The sequence below is a fragment of the Danio rerio genome, chromosome 1 (assembly GCF_049306965.1).
Source record: "Danio rerio strain Tuebingen ecotype United States chromosome 1, GRCz12tu, whole genome shotgun sequence".
Classification (NCBI taxonomy): domain Eukaryota; kingdom Metazoa; phylum Chordata; class Actinopteri; order Cypriniformes; family Danionidae; genus Danio; species Danio rerio.
Window position 1 is genome coordinate 62,413,190 of NC_133176.1, and position 20,879 is coordinate 62,434,068.

General features: G+C 40.2%; 3 protein-coding genes across 5 annotated transcripts; all 3 read right to left on the minus strand.

Moving 5' to 3' along the window:
• Positions 1 to 2,366: 2,366 nt before the first annotated feature.
• On the minus strand, positions 2,367 to 6,466 carry LOC141375465 (microfibril-associated glycoprotein 4-like). The gene is made up of 5 exons (XM_073908919.1): positions 6,053 to 6,466; positions 5,731 to 5,934; positions 5,564 to 5,660; positions 2,870 to 3,037; positions 2,367 to 2,788 (listed from the first exon to the last, which is right to left on the minus strand). The coding sequence occupies exons 1-5, from the start codon at positions 6,053 to 6,055 to the stop codon at positions 2,532 to 2,534; spliced, it is 729 nt and encodes a 242-aa protein (XP_073765020.1). The 5' UTR covers positions 6,056 to 6,466; the 3' UTR covers positions 2,367 to 2,531.
• Positions 6,467 to 13,183: 6,717 nt separating this feature from the next.
• LOC555374 (microfibril-associated glycoprotein 4-like) lies at positions 13,184 to 15,639 on the minus strand. The gene is made up of 5 exons (XM_009296176.4): positions 15,575 to 15,639; positions 15,253 to 15,456; positions 15,086 to 15,182; positions 13,654 to 13,821; positions 13,184 to 13,574 (listed from the first exon to the last, which is right to left on the minus strand). Exons 1-5 carry the CDS (start codon positions 15,575 to 15,577, stop codon positions 13,318 to 13,320), a joined length of 729 nt encoding a protein of 242 aa, XP_009294451.1. The 5' UTR covers positions 15,578 to 15,639; the 3' UTR covers positions 13,184 to 13,317.
• Positions 15,640 to 17,335: 1,696 nt separating this feature from the next.
• mfap4.8 (microfibril associated protein 4, tandem duplicate 8) lies at positions 17,336 to 19,859 on the minus strand. Of its 3 annotated transcripts, XM_003197792.5 has the most exons (6): positions 19,814 to 19,859; positions 19,695 to 19,715; positions 19,390 to 19,593; positions 19,223 to 19,319; positions 17,831 to 17,998; positions 17,336 to 17,758 (listed from the first exon to the last, which is right to left on the minus strand). In XM_003197792.5, the coding sequence occupies exons 2-6, from the start codon at positions 19,698 to 19,700 to the stop codon at positions 17,502 to 17,504; spliced, it is 732 nt and encodes a 243-aa protein (XP_003197840.1). In that variant the 5' UTR covers positions 19,701 to 19,715; positions 19,814 to 19,859; the 3' UTR covers positions 17,336 to 17,501. The 3 variants fall into 3 exon arrangements, with proteins under 3 accessions (XP_003197840.1, XP_068076990.1, XP_068076989.1); XM_068220889.1 differs by lacking the exon at positions 19,695 to 19,715; XM_068220888.1 differs by having other exon boundaries at positions 19,695 to 19,830.
• Positions 19,860 to 20,879: the final 1,020 nt, after the last annotated feature.

A 20,879-nucleotide genomic window follows, 5' to 3' on the forward strand; every position in this document is an offset into this window, starting at 1 on the left:
AGTTCCTGATGGTTAGATCTCCAGGCACAGTGAGCGATGAAGTGAGCCTGGCAGGTCCATGACAATACACACCCAGTGTGGCTTTGTACATATTGGAGGCAAATGAGATTAGAAGTTGTCTGATGAAAGGAGTTTTGAGCATAGTCAGACAGGCCTAGGGACTATGCCCAGCGGGTTTCCTAAGCTCTGGTGGCCGAGGCAGAAAGTCCACAGAAATTGCACAGTTGTCCCAGAACTTCTACCCCGATCTGGTCATTTGACTGTGGATGTTATTCAGATGATAGGGCCATATTCAGACTTCTTATCAGTGGCGGGGCAGTGACGGGGGCCCGCGTGATTAGGGGGCCCCACGTCGTCGCGATTTTTAATAATTGAAAATCCGACAACCGCAATAATCAAACTCTTGGGAACAACTGTGGTCGGAACCAAAGTTCACAGGTCTGTACGTGTTCTCTGAACTTGTGGTGGTTTTCGGTTTTTCTCTTCATAAATCAAACTCAGTCTGCAGGTTATGAATCTCAGAAGAGTATACTTTATTGTCGACAACCAAGGAGAATTTTCAGAAGACCCCCAGTAGCATCTCAGTCTGAAAAATTCTGTCTCACTGATGTTCTGGCCTGCTGAAATACTCTTTTACAACAGTTTTTCCTTTGTTCTACATATGTCACACAAGATCCCTCCTAGTTTAACCCCTGACCCCAATTTCCACCTAATAACCTCTATTCTCATCCATTTCCTAAGACACCTCAGGCTTTCTACCACTCTCTTCTCATCCATTTCTTGTGACCCTTAGTTGTTTCCTCAGGCCATTTCCCCTTTCTAACTCTACATAGCACCTTAATTGTTTTAATGGTATGCAAGTCTACAAGCAGATTATACACATACAGTTTGAATATATAGATTAACTTCACACTTTAAAGAGTATAAAATTCACTTCAAACTCCTCTCAAGCGCTGGACTACTTCATTCTGATTGCTTGCCGCCGATTCGCATCATACCATAACGTACCTCCGCATTTTGCGCTATGCCACTGCTTCTTATAGTTGGTTAACACTGTGAATGACTGTTGGGAATCTTCCAGACAGTGCCTCCATTCTTCTAGAACAAGTTTGATCGGGATGACCTTATAGTTGCCGATGTCATACTGCTCTAGTTCCTCTTCACAAGAGTGTTTTTTAGAGAAGATGACACAGAGATGAAGATAAGCTGGGTTCACCTGCTGCTGGGACTTTGAAAGGTTTAGTGGGATCAGGTTGTATTAGGAGTGGTTCAGTGATGAAGCAATGATTTTGGCAATGTTGATTTGGCAATGCTTCCACAGGACAGAGACTAGTGTTTCACTTTAACCAGGCTGGTTAGTGGCCTGGTGATGGAGCTGTTAATAATATGTCAGTCCTTTATGCTTCTTGGCTATGTAAAGAGGCTCAGTGCAGAAGGGAAGTCGAGGGTCAAACGTAGCTTGGTTATTGGGCATCTTCAGTGTAAGATCATGGCCTGAGGAATGGAGGCAGAAGAATATGAGGCAAGTATGCAGGAGTATGGAGGCAAGAGAAAATGAGTTGTGTATTAAATGGAGGCCAGCTCGAATGTGTGGGACTTGAGCGGGCTGAAAAGTGCGCTGCAGAAACCTTCTGGGCTTGTGATTGATTGATTTAATGTATTGAATATGACAACCTCTTGTGCTTTATTAACACCAACACTAAATTTACCCCTTACAGTAGCCCCAACCATGTCACTGGAAGGGGAGTAACATTCTGCAGTTTCTACAGATGGTTTGGTGATGGAGGTCTTGATGGAAAGGGAATTGGCGGGGATGGTCTGGAGTGAATAAAGAGAGGGTAGAGGGAACTGAGGGAAACCACTGATGGAAATACTGTTTTCACACCCAATTTCAGAAACGTGCCGGTCGTCCACAAGATGAGCCGGTCGTCCACACACAAGTGTGCAGATGTTTTACTTTCACCAAATAGACTTTGTATGTAGTTCATGTATTCCTGTTTGAATTATCTTAAATGAAATGTGCCCTAAATGTTTGCTGAATCAAGAAAAAGTGGATGTATTGAACAGGCAGAGAGTACGTAGAAGCAATGTTTTATAATATTATGGGATAATTAGTAATGATCTTGAAATATGTTGTGTTAGTCACGTGGGCTACAGTACAGTGTAAACTCAAGTGCTCATAAATTACAGCCTTTTATCACCTTCAAATCAGTTGGATGATGCAAAATGTGTGTTGAGAGAAATGCATTCATTATTCACATTCAGGATTGTATTTATAGGGAAAGGTAATTGAATATGAGCTGATTTCCTCATTCACTGTTTCTGATGTCCACTGTGGAGACAAATAAATGCACATCAACACGTGATGCCTTTCATTGCAGGAGTTTATTCAAATTCATTATTGATTTGTTTGGTGAAAATTGACCCAAAACAAAAAGAAAGACTGTTAACACAGTAAGCAGACAGCAGAACTTAAACATTTAAGCCTTAATTTTGTTGCTTTGTTGTTTTTGTTTTGTGTCTGTAAATATTTAAGACACAGGTTTGATCTTCATGGTGATGAATTTCATACCAATTTCAAAATTGTTCTTCCAGGTGTACCAAACATTTCCAATGGCAAACAAGGTCTTGTCTTCTCCCCCTAAGTACACACCATTGGGGTTCGCATTGTGGCAGTCTTTATACCAAAATGCCCCGACATATATTCTGGCACAGTTCTGTGTATGAGTGTCTTGGTCCTTGTCATATGTGGTGAACTTCTTTCCATTGTGGTAGATCAGTGAGTCTCCTGCAGAGAGGAGGAACATCATTGAGGACAATAAAAACAAAAACAAATGAGTTATCATGAGTGTGAATGAAAGTGTTGTACCTGCTCCTCCATTAGTAAATCCAGAAACCTGCAGTCTATACCCTTCAGCTTCAGAACCCACAGAGAAGGACGAGTACTGAGCGAAACCTTTCCTTCCTTCAAAGTCCTCCAGATCCACTCTCAGCATGAACTTCTTGTGGCGTGTCAGCTGATAGAGGTTCTCCAACCCTGTTCACACACACAATTTGTTTTTGTGAATTTTGTAGACATTCAATGGTTTCCACTACGTTCATTCTTCGCCATGCCAAAATTGATCCCACCACGGCTACATTACAGCTCCTCATTCAAAACATTCAGTCGTGTTTTTTTAATAGCAGGTGATAATGGCACTAAAACATATTAAAAGGCAAGTGAATTATAACAGCACAAACTTTTCTGTAACCGTAGTAGTGCTGTGTGTTGTTTGTTTAACCCTTTAAGGTTACGTCCTGACTGACTGGCTGACTGACAGGTGTGTGATGCGTGAGGCCAGCAAACACGACGTATAGCCATTTCACTTTACTTCAGGACGCATGATGCCGCTCTTTAGGTCTATTAGAGACATTCATAAATGTTCCTAGCAAATCTAATAAATGCTGGAGACATACTCGTTACATAAACACACTAAATCTCACTTCAGCTCAGTTTATTTGAGAGCGCACAAGAAGATCTGAGCTTGAGCAGCGTATATTTGAGGGCGTGCGAGAAGTTTTGTGCACGAGCAGAGGAAATCGGCGCGCAAGCAAAGAGATTCACATGCTGTAGGCTATTACATAAATGCGATCTCGAACTTGTTATACTGCGCTCTCGACATTTGTCTATTGAAATAAGGCCACAGTTGGTAGAGGTGTGTAAAAACGGCCTGCCGCCACAGCTGGAAAATATCCTAGAGGAAACCCTGCAAACAGTGTTTTCTATTGTTTTTAAACTGTACAAACTGTATTTCTATTGCCCTTCTCTATCCCTAAACTGGAAGCTGAACCTGCATGCATGCATAATTGAACATCCTCTAGCTGTACTTTCACACAGGGGCGTTGCTAGGGTCGAAAGGGATAACCCCCCCCCAAACCAAAAAAAAACCCTCTTTCATAAGTTGATCTACTCTAATCTTAATATTAGGATTAGAGATGGTTTAATGATAAATAAATGGTTTTTGAGTTGACAGTCTATAACAATAAATTGTGAAGCTTTGTGACTTGAAAAGAATAAAGATTTAAAAAAAAAATAAAGATTTAAATGCTAGAAATGTGTTTACTTTAAATTTCTTTAGAGGGAGATTTGTAGTTTTCCTCAGGTTGATGTGGGCATTGTAGCATTTTGAATGCATGTAATGCCTGTTTCATTCAAACTTGAGCAGAAATTCCATATATGCCTCACAAAAGTTCCAGGAAAACCCTAATATTATGGATTAAGGAATCCAGCTATTGCTGGAGTTGAATGAAAATAAGATCTGAATAAACATAAAAAAAGGCTTAAACTGATCATTTACACGACTGTGACAATAAATGTAGATGAAGTCAGAATTATTGCCCCCTTTTCATTTTATTTCCTATTTTAAATATTTTCAAAATGATGTTTAACAGGGCAAGGACATTTTCACAGTATGTCTGATAATACTTGTTCTTCTGGAGAAAGTCTTATTTGTTTTATTTAGGCTAGAATAAAAGCAGCTTTACATTTTTAAAAAACCATTTAAGGATCAAAATAATTAGCCCCTTTAAGCAATATTTTTTCCCGATAGTCAGCATAAAAAACTATCGTTATACAATGACTTGCCAAATTACCCTAACCTGCCTTTAAATGTCACTTTAAGCTGTATAGAAGTTTCTTTAAAAATGTCTAGTCAAGTACTTACTGTCATCATGACAAAGATAAAATAAATCAATTATTAGAGATGAGCTATTAAAACTATGTTTAGAAATGTGTTAAAAAATAAACGGGGGCCCGGGGGCATTAGGTATTTTCATAAGAAAGTCGATTTATAATCCGCTGCTAACTGACAAAGCATGTTACTGTAGAATATAGCCATAAAATAATATGCTAGATACATGAACTCACTGTGATTTAACTATTACAGAAACAGACATGACTGGCTATATCATATCTAGATAAAGATGTCTATATATATATATCATATCTAGAAAGCAAGTACAATTTACATTTTTCTGACTAATTCGTGTGTATTTACATTAATGTGCAGCACATTTTATTGATTACCTACAGTTGTGTTATTTCACCAAAACTACACACATTTTCTGCTGTAAAAACAAATATTAAGCTTCATCTGTAACTTAGCTAGAACTATTCAGTATTGCGAAACAGTTGTATTATTACCTCATCAGCTTCAGCTGCTCATAATAATGAATGACGTGCAGTGGCGGAATATTTTTAAACCATGTGACAACAAAAGATCAGGGGCTTTTGACAATACATCAGGGGCTTAAGCCCCCAAAGCCCCCCCTCGCAACGCCCCTGCTTTCACATATTGTATGCTTGTGTCTTGCATTCAGTCCTGTGGACACAAAGTTAAGCAGCTAAACCACAATTAATAACAGAATCAAACGCTCTCCATCACATTTAAGCATTTTACATTAATATTCAGTTTACTGTACATGACACATTTGTTTTATATCATTAAAGTTTAAGAGAGAAATGAAGTGACTTGAGTATCCAGTAAAGGTTATAAGTTCAGTCATGACCCATAATGAGACTCACCCAGCCAGTATTCGCCCTCCACATTCCCGAATCCTCTCTTGTACTCTTCCCACGGCCGAAAGAAGTTAACACTGCCATCCATTCGTCTCTGAAACACCTGTGATGGGTTGCATGTATCACTCTGAAGGCCAAAATATTTTATAATTATTATTATTTATATTTCATACCGTCCATCCTCCGTTCTCTCCGCCTTTCCCACTTGAAATCATCTGACAGTAAACGGAGGCAGGAATGTTGCCGGCTGGATAGATGGAGTAAACCCCACTGAGAGTTTTTCCTGATTTGTAGATTTCAGAACAGTCGAACGGCTTGAATCCAGAGACAACAGACGCCGTGAAAACAGAAAGCAGAGCCACGACGAACACCGTCATCTAGAGAGAGAAACAGCACTGATCATCAGCCTCATTCATAATCAGCAAATCACACTCGTTACACCAACATTAATCAACTACATTGATTATCTGTGCAGAACTCAAGAACTGAACTCACCATTTTTGCAGTCAACCGAGGCTGAGACGTTCAGATCACTGGATCTCCTTCAAGTGCTCAATGCTTTATTGAGACAGTTGATCATTCTTCTATACTCATTCTTGAGTTGTGCAATAATATTTAAAAGAATATCTCTGTGGCTAATGTTAGGAAATGAACTGTTTGTCCTTTTGACACTGAGTTTTGCAATGAACATTAGTGTTTGTACAAATGAATGTAGTAACAAGATTCAGGTTTGCAACTGGGGAAAAAAAGCCTAGTGGTTACTGCATCAACATATATTACCCAGGTGCTCATGGCGACCAAAGTTTAATTCCCGTCTCGAAGTCTTTGGCCGATCCTTCCACTTTCTCTGCTCCTTCCACTTTCCTGTCTGTAAATCTCCACTGTCCTGTCATTACAGGTGAAACCCCCCTAAAGTAATATATATATATATAGAATATGAGATAAATAAAAAATGTATCAAGGTTGCCTTTACAAATGCTCTGGAAATAAACAGCATGTACTTCTTATACTTCCAGCACAACTTGCACCTTGTCAACTCCTCAATCAGCCACATTGAATCCCAGGGACAGTGAGTGATTTGATTGGTTGAGAACAGAGCCTGGTGGATCCATGCTGGGTCTTTGAGGGTCATAGTCGGATCAGGGCATTTTAGGCGTGAAGCACTGGTGATAGCATCCTTGAGCTTAGGCAATAGCTCCACAGGACAGAGACTAAGACTTTGCTTTGGCCAGCGTAGTGTCCAGAGCCTCCATGCTGTGGACACTACGCTGACAGATACAGCAAGCCTTCTTGCCACAGCTCATTCCGGATGAACTGCACTATCTGAGCCACTTGTGTGGGTTGTAGACTCCTCATGTTACCACTGGAGTGAAAGCACCGGCAGCGTTCAAAATTGATTGTCGATCAGTGTTGCTTCATAAGTGGGCAGTTTGAGTTAACAGAAGTGTGATTGACTTGGACTTACATTGTGTTGTTTATGTGTTCCCTTTATTTTTTGAACAGTGTATATTCAGTGGCGTAGCGGATGGGCACGCAACGCGGGGGGGCCCGCGTGATTAGGGGGCCCCACATCGTCACGATTTTCAATAATTGAAAATCCAGGAATCACAATAATCAAACTCTTGGGAACAACTGTGGTCGGAACCAAAGTTCACAGGTCTGTGTTCTCTAAACCCCTCACAAGCGGTGGACTACTTCATTCTGATTGCTTGCCGCCGAACTGCGTCATAGCCAATGAAGACGCGCCGCTGTTTCTCGCCGCCGGTTCTCGTTAAAAAATTATTGACTTCTGGCTACTTTGACGCTCTCGCCGCTTTCGGTTTGTGATCGCTCCTCAGTTTGTGAAGGCTTCCCCGCGTTGTTGCTCCACCCGCCTCCTTTCCCCGCTCCTCAATCGGTCTTTGTCAGTCACGTGCGTTTGTTGTGTGTGCATCACACCAGCGCCATTTTTGTGGTATCGCTTCACGAGACAACTTAAGAGAAGCACATAACACAAGAGAGATACATGCCATAAAAAGGTCAAGCTGGAGAAGTAAAAGAATATCAAGAGTACGCGGTACCGCAATAAACTAAACAAACATGCAGGGACTTACATTCAGGATATAGATCCGTCTGAAATAACTGCAAACCAATGGAGTGCGCTGCTGCCATCCCCTCATTGCTGATAACGACATGTCATACTGTATATCATCATCAATGTCTTAACAAACGTTTAGTTTAAACCATTAAACCACAGTATTTCTAAGTTTTATTATAATAAAGTATTTAATTAGTTACATCTAATACTTACATTAACAAACTATTGGACAGATGTTTGAATCCAAAGTATTTTACAAATACGAACAATAAATGTCCTGAAAGCAACAGAACAAAAAGTGTAAATACTATTATCAATTTATTGAATGCATAGAGAACAACAACAACAAAAAAACATCAAATAAAATAATACACACAAATACAAAGATATGTGGAACACAAGTACAGATATGATAAAAGCTGAAAACCTGTAACTATTGACTTCCATTGTATTTGTTGGTTTTCCTACAATTCCTAAAACAGATTTTCAGCTTTCTTCATGATATCTTTATTAATGTAAAGAGTAAAAAATAAACTCATAAAGGTTTAGAATCACTTGATGGCAGGTAAATAGTAAGTCACTTTAAATTTGTTGGTGAACTATTTAGCTCAAACTACTGATTGACTTAATGTTTAACTTTGAGCAAAAACACTTGTCTCGGTTCTTTAAAGGATTATTCAGTTCAAGTAATAACTGCTGACCTTGTGTTTGGTTTTGATGTACCAGTTTTGTTATTGTGAAGAAGATAAACAATAAATGAGTTAACAACACATTTTAAGTCATCCTCCATTTATTTACATTTATACAAATGATATTTTTATTCAGGCACTGAGGGAAAAGTCATTTCTGGAGGAATGCATCATACTGTTTACATGAGACAGGATGAAACATCAGCAAAACACACTCATACACACAGCGAAAGAAAACAAAGTTACAAAAATGTAAAGGAATTTGTAAAGAATATTTCAATTAAGCACAGAATGCATTTATACACCTGGGCTTTTAACTCTGATTGGCAACTACAGCTCTTCTACACTACAGTTGAACGCTGGTTTGTTTGACAGTTACAATCCTATGCTGTACCCTGCTGAAAAATCCAGCCTAAACCAGCCTAGGCTAGTTGGCTGGTTTTAGCTGGTCAACCAGGCTGGTTTTAGAGGGGTTTTGGCTATTTCCAGGCTGGTTTCCAGCCATTTCCAGCCTGGTCTTAGCTGGTCAGGCTGGGAGATGACCAGCTAAAACCAGCTTGACCAGCCTAGCCAAGCTGGCAGTCCAGCCAAAACCAGCTATATCCAGCTTAAACCATGCTGGTCAAGCTGGTTTTAGCTGGATTTGGCTGGTCATTTTCCAGCCTGACCAGCTAAGACCAGGCTGGAAATAGCTGGAAACCAGCCTGGAAATGGCCAAAACCCCTCTAAAACCAGCCTGGTCAACCAGCTAAAACCAGCCAACCAGCCTAGGCAGGTTTAAGCTGGATTTTTCAGCAGGGTAATGCAACATCTTCACCTTCACAAGGGAGTATCATGTTGATGGCTCAGTGCTTGTTATTCAGATTTTGTGTGTTTTTTTACTGTTTGGTACTTCAGCATCATTCTTGCTACAAAATCCATCAGACATCCTGTATCCTTCAAGTTCACACAGCAGCTGTCAGTTCTTCTCCAACAGGGGGTTTACTTCTACACGTGTCCGTACACAATTTATATTCAGTTTGTCTCAGCTACCTCCTTAGTGTTGTGTCTCCTTCATCCACATCTTCAGCTGACAGCAGTGTTGGTTTTCGTTCCCTTCTCTTAGTCTGTCTTGCAGAGTTTACAGTGTCTGTCTGTGTAAGTTTCTGTGTGGCCCAGATGTAGAGATGCTGCTCAGTCTGGGTCAGTCTCCATCATCTCATATGCAGCTTGGCTGGCAATGACAAAGTTAGAAATGTATATACAGCAAAAATATAACACATAGAAAGAATAAGTAAAACGTAAATGTACTATAATGCTACATGCTTTTGGAAAATGACATATTTGAGCATAGGAAACCTGAATAGAATTTCGAACTTTTAAGCATTAACTCCCAGAAAGAACATTTACATAAGTACATAAGTGACATAGATATATACACTAGATATCGTATAGGGACCCTGAGCATGCGTCTATAGCGCCGCCACATTGGTACAGTGCTCCCAGCACAAATGTCATTCAACCGCACTAGTCAGGACAGTGTTATTACGTGAAGATGCGGGACTTTAGCGCTGTCTACGGATGTAGTAACGAGCAAACAAAGAAAACAAAGCACAAAGGCAGAACATTTCATAGGTAGTATTACGTTTTTTTCTGTTTTTGTATGTTCTGAACTTTTGTGCTAATCAGGTAACATTATTGATGATGACAGTCACTTACTGCATTCACTATAAGTCAAAGCAGCTCCCACTCATTCTAAACACTTGGTTTATGCTCGTCTTGTTGAATAAAATCAGCAAACAATGCAAAAGAAATATGACCAAGAGATGCTGCGCTGCCAGAAACATGTATTATTGTCGGCTAACGTTAGTGAAAGAGTCGTTCGGGGGATTCATTCACAAACGAATCGCTCCCTCCGTCAGTATGAGCAGTGAAAGCAGGAGAGGAGCTGTGTTTCAGGACATGATTAGATCAGATTTAACAGGGAGGGTGAATAGTACATTTCTGTACACACAAACACAAGCTTTTTGTCAGGAATGGCCGTGCGGTCACTGATCCATCAATGTAGAAAAGTGATGTGAAACTATAGTTTTCATAATTAGAAGATAAAAATTACATACTAACATCCAGGAAAACTCCCGATCACAGATATATGTGTATATGTGTATATCTCTGGCTCTAAGGGGCCCTGTCATTGATCCCTGCAGGGGGGCCTCCGCATTTTGCGCTACGCCACTGTATATATTCAAATGTAAGACTCCTGCTCTCTGTTTAAACCTGTCTTGCAAAACTGTTTATCCTTTGCATGAACTGAAATGTTGCGCAGTTGCCAAGTCACTCACTTCTGTCTTCATCTCCAGCAGAGCTTTTTATCAGTGAGAGCATCTGTCATCTCAGTCACTTCTGCACTGCATAATGTTGAGATACTGACTAGTGGTCATGTACATGTCATGCAAGAGTATGTTGGCAAATTGTCCACAACATCAGAAAAGACCGTGTCTGTTAGCTGGTGAACGGACCCATCCTAGGTTAAAGCACAAAATCTTGCACTAGGTAAAACATTATTATTCAGTGGTGTGAAGATGTATGATGCCTAGCTCACAGCAAAGTCACTTTAAAGTAACCCAGCTTTCTGTTGGTGAACCCACAAAACTTGCAGGACTAACCTGAACCAAACCAATGTAAACTGATTATCAGAACATCAGTCCATCAGGGAGTGTGAGAGTTCGTCCTCTGGTCAGGAAGGGTCAGTGATGCATGCACTAATGTGTCCTGAAAGCGGTCAAACATTTGATCATGAAGTTTATTTAAACAATACTAAATGCACTTGACACATATGTATAAACTGGCTTTAAGTTGTCCAGAGTGAGGTATGTTGAAGGAAAGTAATGTTGTAATGTAGTGAGTAATGGCTGATTGAGGAGTTGACAAGGTGCTGTCTCTGGTGGGTAGATCTCCAGGCACAGTGAGTGATGTGATTGAGAAGAGAGCCTGGCTGATCCATGACTGTACTCACCTAATGTGGCTTTGTACATATTATAAGCAAGTGAGATTAGAAGTTGCCTGATGAAGGGAGTTTTGAGCATACTTGAGCGGGCTGAAAAGTGCGCTGCAGAAACCTTCTGGGCTTGTGATTGATTGATTTAATGTGTTGAATATGACAACCTCTTGTGCTTTATTAACACCAACACTAAATTTACCCCTTACAGTAGCCTCAACCATGTCACTGGAAGGGGAGTAACATTCTGCAGTTTCTACAGATGGTTTGGTGATGGAGGTCTTGATGGAAAGGGAATTGGCGGGGATGGTCTGGAGTGAAGAAAGAGAGGGTAGAGGGAACTGAGGGACACCACTGATGGAAATACTGTTTTCACACCCAATTGCAGAAACGTGCCGGTCTTCCACAAGATGAGCTGGATTATATTGCACCAACAACATGCTGGACTTTACAAGAACAAGGAGATTGATTTGTTTATTGAACATGGAGATGACCCATGCAAAGTTGAATAAAGTGTGCAGATGTTGTTTCTTTCATCAACTAAATTTTGTAGGTGGTTCATGTATTCATGTTTGAATTTGTTGCAGTAAAATGTTCCCTTAATATCTACACAGTCAAGAAAAAAGTGAACAGGCATAAAATATGTGGAAACAGGGCCGGCCCGTGGCATAGGCAGTATAGGCAAATGCTAAAGGCGCTGTACATCCAGGGCGGCGCCAGAAATGAGCGTGGTCAAGTTGGTTTTGTTTTTGATATTCCTGACACATTCAGAGATAGATGGCAATAACTCAAACCTCTTACCCTAAAAGATCTAAAGTGTGTTTCCTAAAAAAAGACAAAGCTGGTTATGTTTCACAGCTGTCTGTTTCTTTTTTTTTCGCTCGACATTACGAACACTGCTCCGTTTAGCCGGAGATATGCATTTAGCCGGCAGAGCTCGCGCGGACCGGAGCTCTCAGTAAGGGACCGTCGGAAAAGTGCTTCTTTTTTTTCGTTTATTCGTTTTTTTTTGTTTTGTTTTTTTTTTGCTCTGTCCTGCGTGTTTTATTTTAAACACAACTAATTTTCTCTTAAATAAGCACAAACAGTTACTAAAGTAGTCGAATGCTTCAGTCATTCTTTCATTCATATAGATCTGTGCATTCTTACAATAACATCTCTGTTATCAAACAAAACACTGAGAGATTCATCTGCTGCTCTTCACTAAATAACTATAGTAACTTTAATAAATATGCAAATACAATTAAAAGTTAAATAGATTTTATAGCTTTATTTAATTTCTGTATAAGCCATTGTTTTTAACCTTTTATTCTATTGTCAATATTTTCTATTATGGAAGGGCATAGATGTTATGGAAAATAGTAATAGTAGTGTAACTACCTCCATCATTCCTGCCTCAAGCAAATGTGTGAATATTAGATCTATTCAGTAATAACGTTAATTGCATTGGCATATTTATATGATGTTTTCCCAGCTTGTAGTAGTCGATCAAAAAGCTATTTAGTCTCTTATAACTATACACTAGCAGTGGAATAAACGTGATGTGACGGGGCGCCACCTGAAATCTTGCCTAGGGCGCCAAATTGGTAAGGGCCGGGCCTGTGTGGAAATATATATCTAAAGAGAGCATTAGCTATGTCCTTGATATATATATTGTGTCTTGCTCGTGTAGGTCTTTTGTACAGTGTAAACTAGAGTGCTCTTAAATTACAAAATTTCATCATCATCAGCAACTCAGCTGGTTAATGCAAAATGAATTACTCATGCATTATTTATATACAAGTTTGCATTTATAGGGAAAGTTAATTGAATATGAGCTGATTTCCTCATTCACTGTTTCTGATGTCCACTGTGGAGACAAATAAATGCACATCAACACGTGATGCCTTTCATTGCAGGAGTTTATTCAAACGTGTTAATGATTTGTTAAAAAGGTCATAAATGACCCAATACAAAAAAAGACTGTTAACAAACTAAGCAGACAGAGCAAAGTAAAAATCTAAGCCTTGCTTTGCATTTAAGACACAGGTTTGATCTTCATGGTGATGAATTTCATACCAATATCTAAATTGTTCTTCCAGGTGTACCAAACATTTCCAATGGCAAACACGGTCTTGTCTTCTCCCCCTAAGTACACACCATTGGGGTTCGCATAGTGACAGGCATTATACCAAAATCCTCCTAGATACATTCTGGCGCAGTTCTTTTCAGTGTTGTCTTGGTCCTTGTCATAGGTGGTGAACTTCATTCCATTGTGGAAGAACAGTGAGTCTCCTGCAGAGAGGAAGAACATCATTGAGGACAATAACTCAACAGACATTAGTTTTCTTGAGTGTGAAAGAAAGTGTTGTACCTGCTCCTCCATCAGTGAATCCAGAAACCTGCAGTTTATATCCTTCAGCTTCAGAACCCACAGAGAAGGACGAGTACTGAGCAAAACCTCTCCTTCCAGTAAAGTCCTCCAGATCCACTCTCAGCATGAACTTCTTGTGTTGTGTCAGCTGGTAGAGGTTCTCCAGCCCTGTTCACACACACACACTCACACACACACACACACACACACACACACACACACACACACAAATTGTGAATTGTGTGGACATTCCATATGTTTCTATTGTTTTAAATCTGTACAAATTGTGTTTTATATTGCTCCACCCTTTCTGAGAAAGCTCACTCTGTACGGTTCATAACCTTTTTCTGAAGTAGGGACATCAGCAATGTCCTCATAATTCACAATCTTCATGTAATAACTGTGTCTATCATTCAACAGCGGCCTCTGGTGGGTTTACGTAAGAACAGCACAGGAGTGAACGGCACACGTGAGAGACATTTAAGATAAAAAAGCAAACACAGTGGCCTCTCGTGGATTTGTGAAAACAAAAACTGCAGAAATTCGTTCCTCCCGGGATCCATGTCTCAATATCCAGAAACGTCCACGGGACTACACTTTCAGAATGAGTCTGGGTTTCCTGCTGCAAATGTGACGGCAAGTGAACTTTTTTATTGGCTTGTTTAACCCTGTCTTACCAGTCTAGTCCAGTTTTATTATTTTAGCTAATGTTTCCCTCTCAGAGTGTTTTTTAGTTTTGATTTATTGTAAAAACAATAGCCATCCTTATTACTCCACTTGAGTTCTTCCCTGACCCAAAATGCTGACAGTAATCAAAAATACAAAGACATTTATGAGTGATTCCTGCACTGCAGGTGCATTTTATATAGTCTAGACAAAGCTTTAGAGCAGAAACTCTGGGTATAGATCACCACACCTTCCACTCTTTTTCTGCTTTAATTTACAAAATGTTAATCAGCTCCTGCTGTGATTATATTTTATTTAATTAACTTTTTCCACAAGCAGAAAAGAGTATCAGCTTATAGAAGGTGCTCAGTGTGATTCACACAGCTGCTAAACACCAGTGTGGTAACACGCATAATTAATTAAAGTCATAAAATAAACATTATTTATCAACATTAGATGTAACATAAATCTCTCATGTACATAACTGATGGGGAAACAACTAAAAAGATCCATATTAATGTCAAACAAATGCACAAAAAGTGATTTGCCATGCAGGGAATTCTGGGAAAGTCAATTTACGGTTATTCATCGTATATATTGAGGAAACACAACGTTAACCAGTTTACGGATTTGTACTGGAGCATTTTTACAGTTTTTTACCATTGAAATCACGGACATTTTTTACAGTGTATTGTTCCAGTTCAGGGTAAATTAAGTGTCTAGTCAAGGTTTTTTTTGTTCAGACGCGACCCAAAATGAGACTCACCCAGCCAGTATTCGCCCTCCACATTCCCGAATCCTCTCTTGTACTCTTCCCACAGCCGATAGAAGCTAACGCTGCCGTCCATTCGTCTCTGAAACACCTGTGATGGGTTGCATGTATCACTCTGAAGGCCAAACTATTTTATAATTATTATTATTTATATTTCATACCGTCCATCCTCCGTTCTCTTCATCTTTCCCATCTGAAATCATCTGACAGTAAACGGAGGCAGGAATGTTGCCGGCTGGATAGATGGAGTAAATCCCACTGACTGTTTGTCCTGATTTGTAGATTTCAGAACAGTCGAACGGCTTGAATCCAGAGACAACAGACGCCGTGAAAACAGAAAGCAGAGCCACGACGAACACCGTCATCTAGAGAGAGAAACAGCACTGATCATCAGCCTCATTCATAATCAGCAAATCACACTCGTTACACCAACATTAATCAACTACATTGATTATCTGTGCAGAACTCAAGAACTGAACTCACCATTTTTGTAGTCAATCGAGGCTGAGATGTTCAGATCACTGGATCTCCTTCAAGTGCTCAATGCTTTATTGAGACAGTTGATCATTCTTTTATACTCATTCTTGTGTTGTGCAATAATATTTAAAAGAATATCTCTGTGGCTAATGTTAGGAAATTACCTATCCTTTTGAGTTTTGCAATGAACATTAGTGTTGGGTAACTATAAGAATCTTTGCAGGTACAGTACATGTCAACTTACACTAACCCCAACCTAACAGTCTACTTATAATCTAATTTAGAATTAGTCGGCATGTAGATGCTCTATAACCTAAATTCAACAAACAGACCATCAAAATCAAGTGTGACCTAGTGTTGTTACGAACTAATGGAGGAGGAGCCGGCCGCGGCGTTCGACCGTATTCGAGTCTGGGGAAGAGTGGCTCCAGAAATCAGGTAAAACAAAAAACAGAATCCAAGAAATAAAGCGAACGAGTTTGTAACGGGGCGAGTATGCGGCGAAATCCAAAAAGGCGATCAAAATTGGATGAGGGCTTTTCTTTTTCTGGACGGATTTTGGAAATCGTCGCTTAGGTTTAGGGAAGGAGGAGGAGAAGGGTGGCTTGGTTGGCCGATTGTCCGGCCGCCCAGTCAATCGTTCAGTCATCCAGTTGTTCAGTCAGTCGGATAGACGGTCACTCGACAGCAGCCTCTGTCGGCTTTTCACGCGAAAAAAGCACGGGCGTGAATGGTACGCACTCGTGAGAGGCTTTCAAGACACATAAAAGCCCGCAAAGCAGCTTCTCGTGGATTCGCGAAAACAATAACTGCACAAATACGTACCTCCTGGGACGTATTTTGCTGTCTCCAGAAACATCCGCGGGGCTACGTTTCCAGAATGAGCCTGGGTTGGATGTATTTCAGTGTTGCCAAAGCAGGTGCGTGCGTGTGAGATAAGAGTTTCTTTATTATTTATTTTATAAGAAGATCTATATATAAAAACATTTCAATTCATAAATGAGTAATTAAAATATGATTTTTTATGTTGTCTCTACATTCCCTCCAAAATCCACTGCCAGAACAGCTTCTCTCCCATGGTGCACGACAACACTGAAGATTCTGTGCGACGGCCACAAGGAGGCGTACTCTGATATAATCATGTCCAAATGTTGTGTGCAGTTTCCCCCGGGTTCCCCGGTTTCCTCCCACCGTCCAAAAACATGCAACTTACTGTAATTGATTAATCCATATCAGCACCATAGACATGCTGCTAGTCAGTTGTTATCTCTTATGAGAGATCAATCACTATCTGTTCATGAGCTACTACAGCAGGGGAGTTCTCCACATCTACCTCCAGCTCAAGGACCTTAGGAGCTCAGGGCTCTAACACGGGTCAGCATGCCAAACACGCTTTATAATCAGTCATCAGCTGAGTGTGAACTCTTGAAAGGAAATAACTTTTAGATGTTAGTTTTAACACATGTAATAACAATATAGGAACCGTTTCAAATAATCACATTAATCAAGTAATGAGAAAAGGGATAATGATTATTACATTAGGTGAGTACAGTCATGGATCAGCCAGGCTCTCTTCTCAATCACATCACTCACTGTGCCTGGAGATCTACCCACCAGAGACAGCACCTTGTCAACTCCTCAATCAGCCATTACTCACTACATTACAACATCACTTTCCTTCAGGAATCTGACCCCATCAAACTGATTTCTCATTTACTGTTTCAGTTATCTACTGTGGAGACAAATAAATGTACATCAACACGTGAAGCCTTTCATTGCAGGAGTTTATTGAAGATTGTTTAATTGTTTCAGTTGAAACTTCATAAGAAACCCAACACAAAATAAAAGATGCTTAATATAGACTCAGAGGACAGACGAAATTAACCAATTGAGCCTTCATTTCATTGTTTTAATGTTTGTTTCTTCAAATGTTTTAGGACACAGGTTTGATCTTCATGGTGATGAATTTCATGGGAGTTTCATTATCGTTCTTCCAGGTGTACCAATTAATTGCAATGCCATTTTTGCTCTTGTCTTCTCCCCATAAATAAACACCATTGGGGTTTGCATAGTTACACCCTTTATACCAAAATGCCCCAAGGCGCATTCTGGCACAGTTATCTTCATTGGTGTCTTGGTCCCTGTCATAAGTACTGAACTTCATTCCATTGTGGTAGGACAGAGAGTCGCCTACAGAGAAGAAGGACGTCACTGAGGACAATGACTTGTGAAAAGGAATGAGTGTGAATGAAAGTGTCGTACCTGCTCCTCCATCAGTAAACCCAGAAAGCTCCAGTTTATACCCTTCAACTTCAGAACCCACAGAGAAGGACGAGTACTGAGCGAAACCTCTCCTTCCAGTAAAGTCCTCCAGATCCACTCTCAGCATGAACTTCTTGTGGCGTGTCAGCTGATAGAGGTTCTCCAGCCCTGATTACACACACACACAAAGAACGTTGAACCAAACACTGGAGATTTCTCACAAACAAAAAACTGGAACAGAGTTCAGGGGAACCAGTTTGTTTGTTTGCTTGATTTATAGAGCACATTTAATAACAACAGATGTTGACCAAAGTACTTTACAAAAAGACCAGCATAGAAAATCTATACCTATATATAAAAATAAGAAAATTATAAAACAGATGAAAATTAATTAATTACAATCAAAGGTTAGAGACAGAAGGTGATTTTTTTAGATGAGACTTAAAAGCACCAAGTGAGGAACATGACCGGATCTGTAAAGGCAGACCATTCCACAGTCGGGGGGCTGCAGCAGAAAAAGCCCTGTCACCTCTTGATTTTAACCATGTTTTGGGGACAACTAGCTGAAACTTGTTTTCTGACCTGATTGGCCTCAATGAAGTGTGCCAGTGAAGAAGCTCAGAGATGTGAATAGGTGCCAGACCATTCAAACTATTAAAAACAAGTAGCAATAACTTATATTGAATCCTAAATTGGACTGGAAGCCGTTGACGAGATGATAAAACTGGTCAGATACTAGAAAATTTTTTTTGTCCCAGTTAAAAGCCTAGCGGCTGCATTTTGAACCAGCAGCAGGCATGCAACTGATGCCTGCAAAACTCGTGATTACAAAGAGTTAGAGTAATCTGGACATAATAAAAACACTAATGATGGTTTCCAGCACTTTAAAAGACAGAAAAGGCTTCAATTTGGCAATGTTCCTTAATTGATAGAACGCTCGATCACCTCATTTTGTAAGGCGTGTTCTGGGCACGGTGAGTAAACTGAGAACAAGAGATCTCAGTGATCAAGAGGGGATATACGGACAGAGCAAGTCAGTAAGGTAATGAGGAGCAAGATTATTGACCTATTTGTTAACAAATATTAAAACTTTAAAATCAATTCTGTATTTAATTGGTAACCAGTGAATACACTTTGTGATGTACATGCTATGATTTTAATGACCACAAGATTTAGAAACCCAGTTTAATGTCTCATGTGAACGACAGAGAGTAGACTCCCAGAGATTATAGACAGACCATGAGGAGAGTGCCCCTGTTGCTGGCCTTACAATCCAGCTGCAACCTAGTTTTCCCATGTGGTCTGCCATCCAGGTACTGACCAGGCACAACCATGCTTATCTTTATTGGGTGACCATGTAAGAGCTGCAAAGACCTAGCAAATGAGACTCACCTAGCCAGTATTCACCCTCTGTGGTACCGAATCCTATCCTGTACTTCTCCCACAGCTGGAAGAAATGAATACTGCCGTCCATTCTCCTCTGAAACACCTGTGATATATTATGTTTATTGTTCTGAAGCTTTAAAGAGTTTATAATGGTTAATATTTATATTTCATACCGTCCATCCTTCGTTCTCTTCAACTTTCCCATCTGAAACCATCTGACAGTAAACCCAGACAGGAGTGTCGCCGGCTGGATAGATGGAGTAAATCCCACTGACTGTTTGTCCTGATTTGTAGATTTCAGAACAGTCGAACGGCTTGAATCCAGAGACAACAGACGCCGTGAAAACAGAAAGCAGAGCCACGACGAACACCGTCATCTAGAGAGAGAAACAGCACTGATCATCAGCCTCATTCATAATCAGCAAATCACACCGACATCATGACAGAAGTAAAAACAGACTCTATAATGTGAACTTACTGCCATCTTCTCAGTAGATCTCTGTAAACCAAACCCAAAAACACTCAGATTATTGCTGTTTCTGGTTATTTTCCTGCATTATTCTGTTGTAGAAGTCAATCAATAAAACTGTAACTCACCGTTTGTGTTGAGTCTTGTGTTCTTCAGTGAAGAAAAATTATATATGTAGACATCAGACTCCTCCTTTCTGTTAAACCTGTATTGCAAAACTTTACATAAACTGAAATGTTGCGCAGTTGTCGAGTCACTTCAGTCTTCATCTTCAGCAGAGGTTTTTATCAGTGAGAGCATCTGTCATCTCAGTCACTTCTGCACTGCGCAATGTTGAGATACTAACTAGTGATCATGTACATGTCATGCAAGAGTATGTTGGCAAATCTTCCAGAACATCAGAATGGACCCTGTGTGTCTGTCTGTCACCTAGAACTGGTGAGGTTTCCTCAGGTACTGTTTCTGATTTGTGCTGTGCATTTTGCTGGATTTATTTCTGATGTCTGCAGCTTAAACAGACTCATTTTGATGCAGAATGTCTTTTTGGTGACATTATTATGGAGATTTTTAAATAAACGAATAAATACAGATAACATGGGTTTACAGCTGATTGTGTGCGCATGATGATTGCATAAGATCATGCATTAAAACATCAAATACACAGTAGCACAGTCAGCCAATGCCCAATCATCTAACAGCACTGAGCGCAATATACGCTAACTTACAAAGTCAAACCTGGGAATTTCAGCAGTGAAATGTTCCACATCCAAACCCAGAGCATTGTTCTGGGGGCAGTCTAGATGTTATTTCAATGCATAAAGTAGAGGAAACACTAATCCCATGTTATCTGCTTACTCACAAACATGCCATACAGTAGGTCATGCCCCGAAGTTGATGCTCCAAAGTTAGGTTTATAGTTAAATTCCGGCAGATAACTCTCTGCAGCTCTCACATGGTTGCCCACTGAAGCTAAGCAGGGCTGCGCCCGGTCAGTACCTGAATGGGAGACCACATGGGAAAGCTAGGTTGCTGCCCGCAGGGGGTGACCAACCTGCGGCCTGTGTGGGTCCTAATGCTCCAGTATAGTGAAGGGGACTCTATACTGCTCAGTGAGCGCCGTCTTTCAGATGAGACATTAAACTGAGGTCCTGACTCTCTTTGGTTGTTAAAAATCCCAGGATGTCCTTCGAAAAA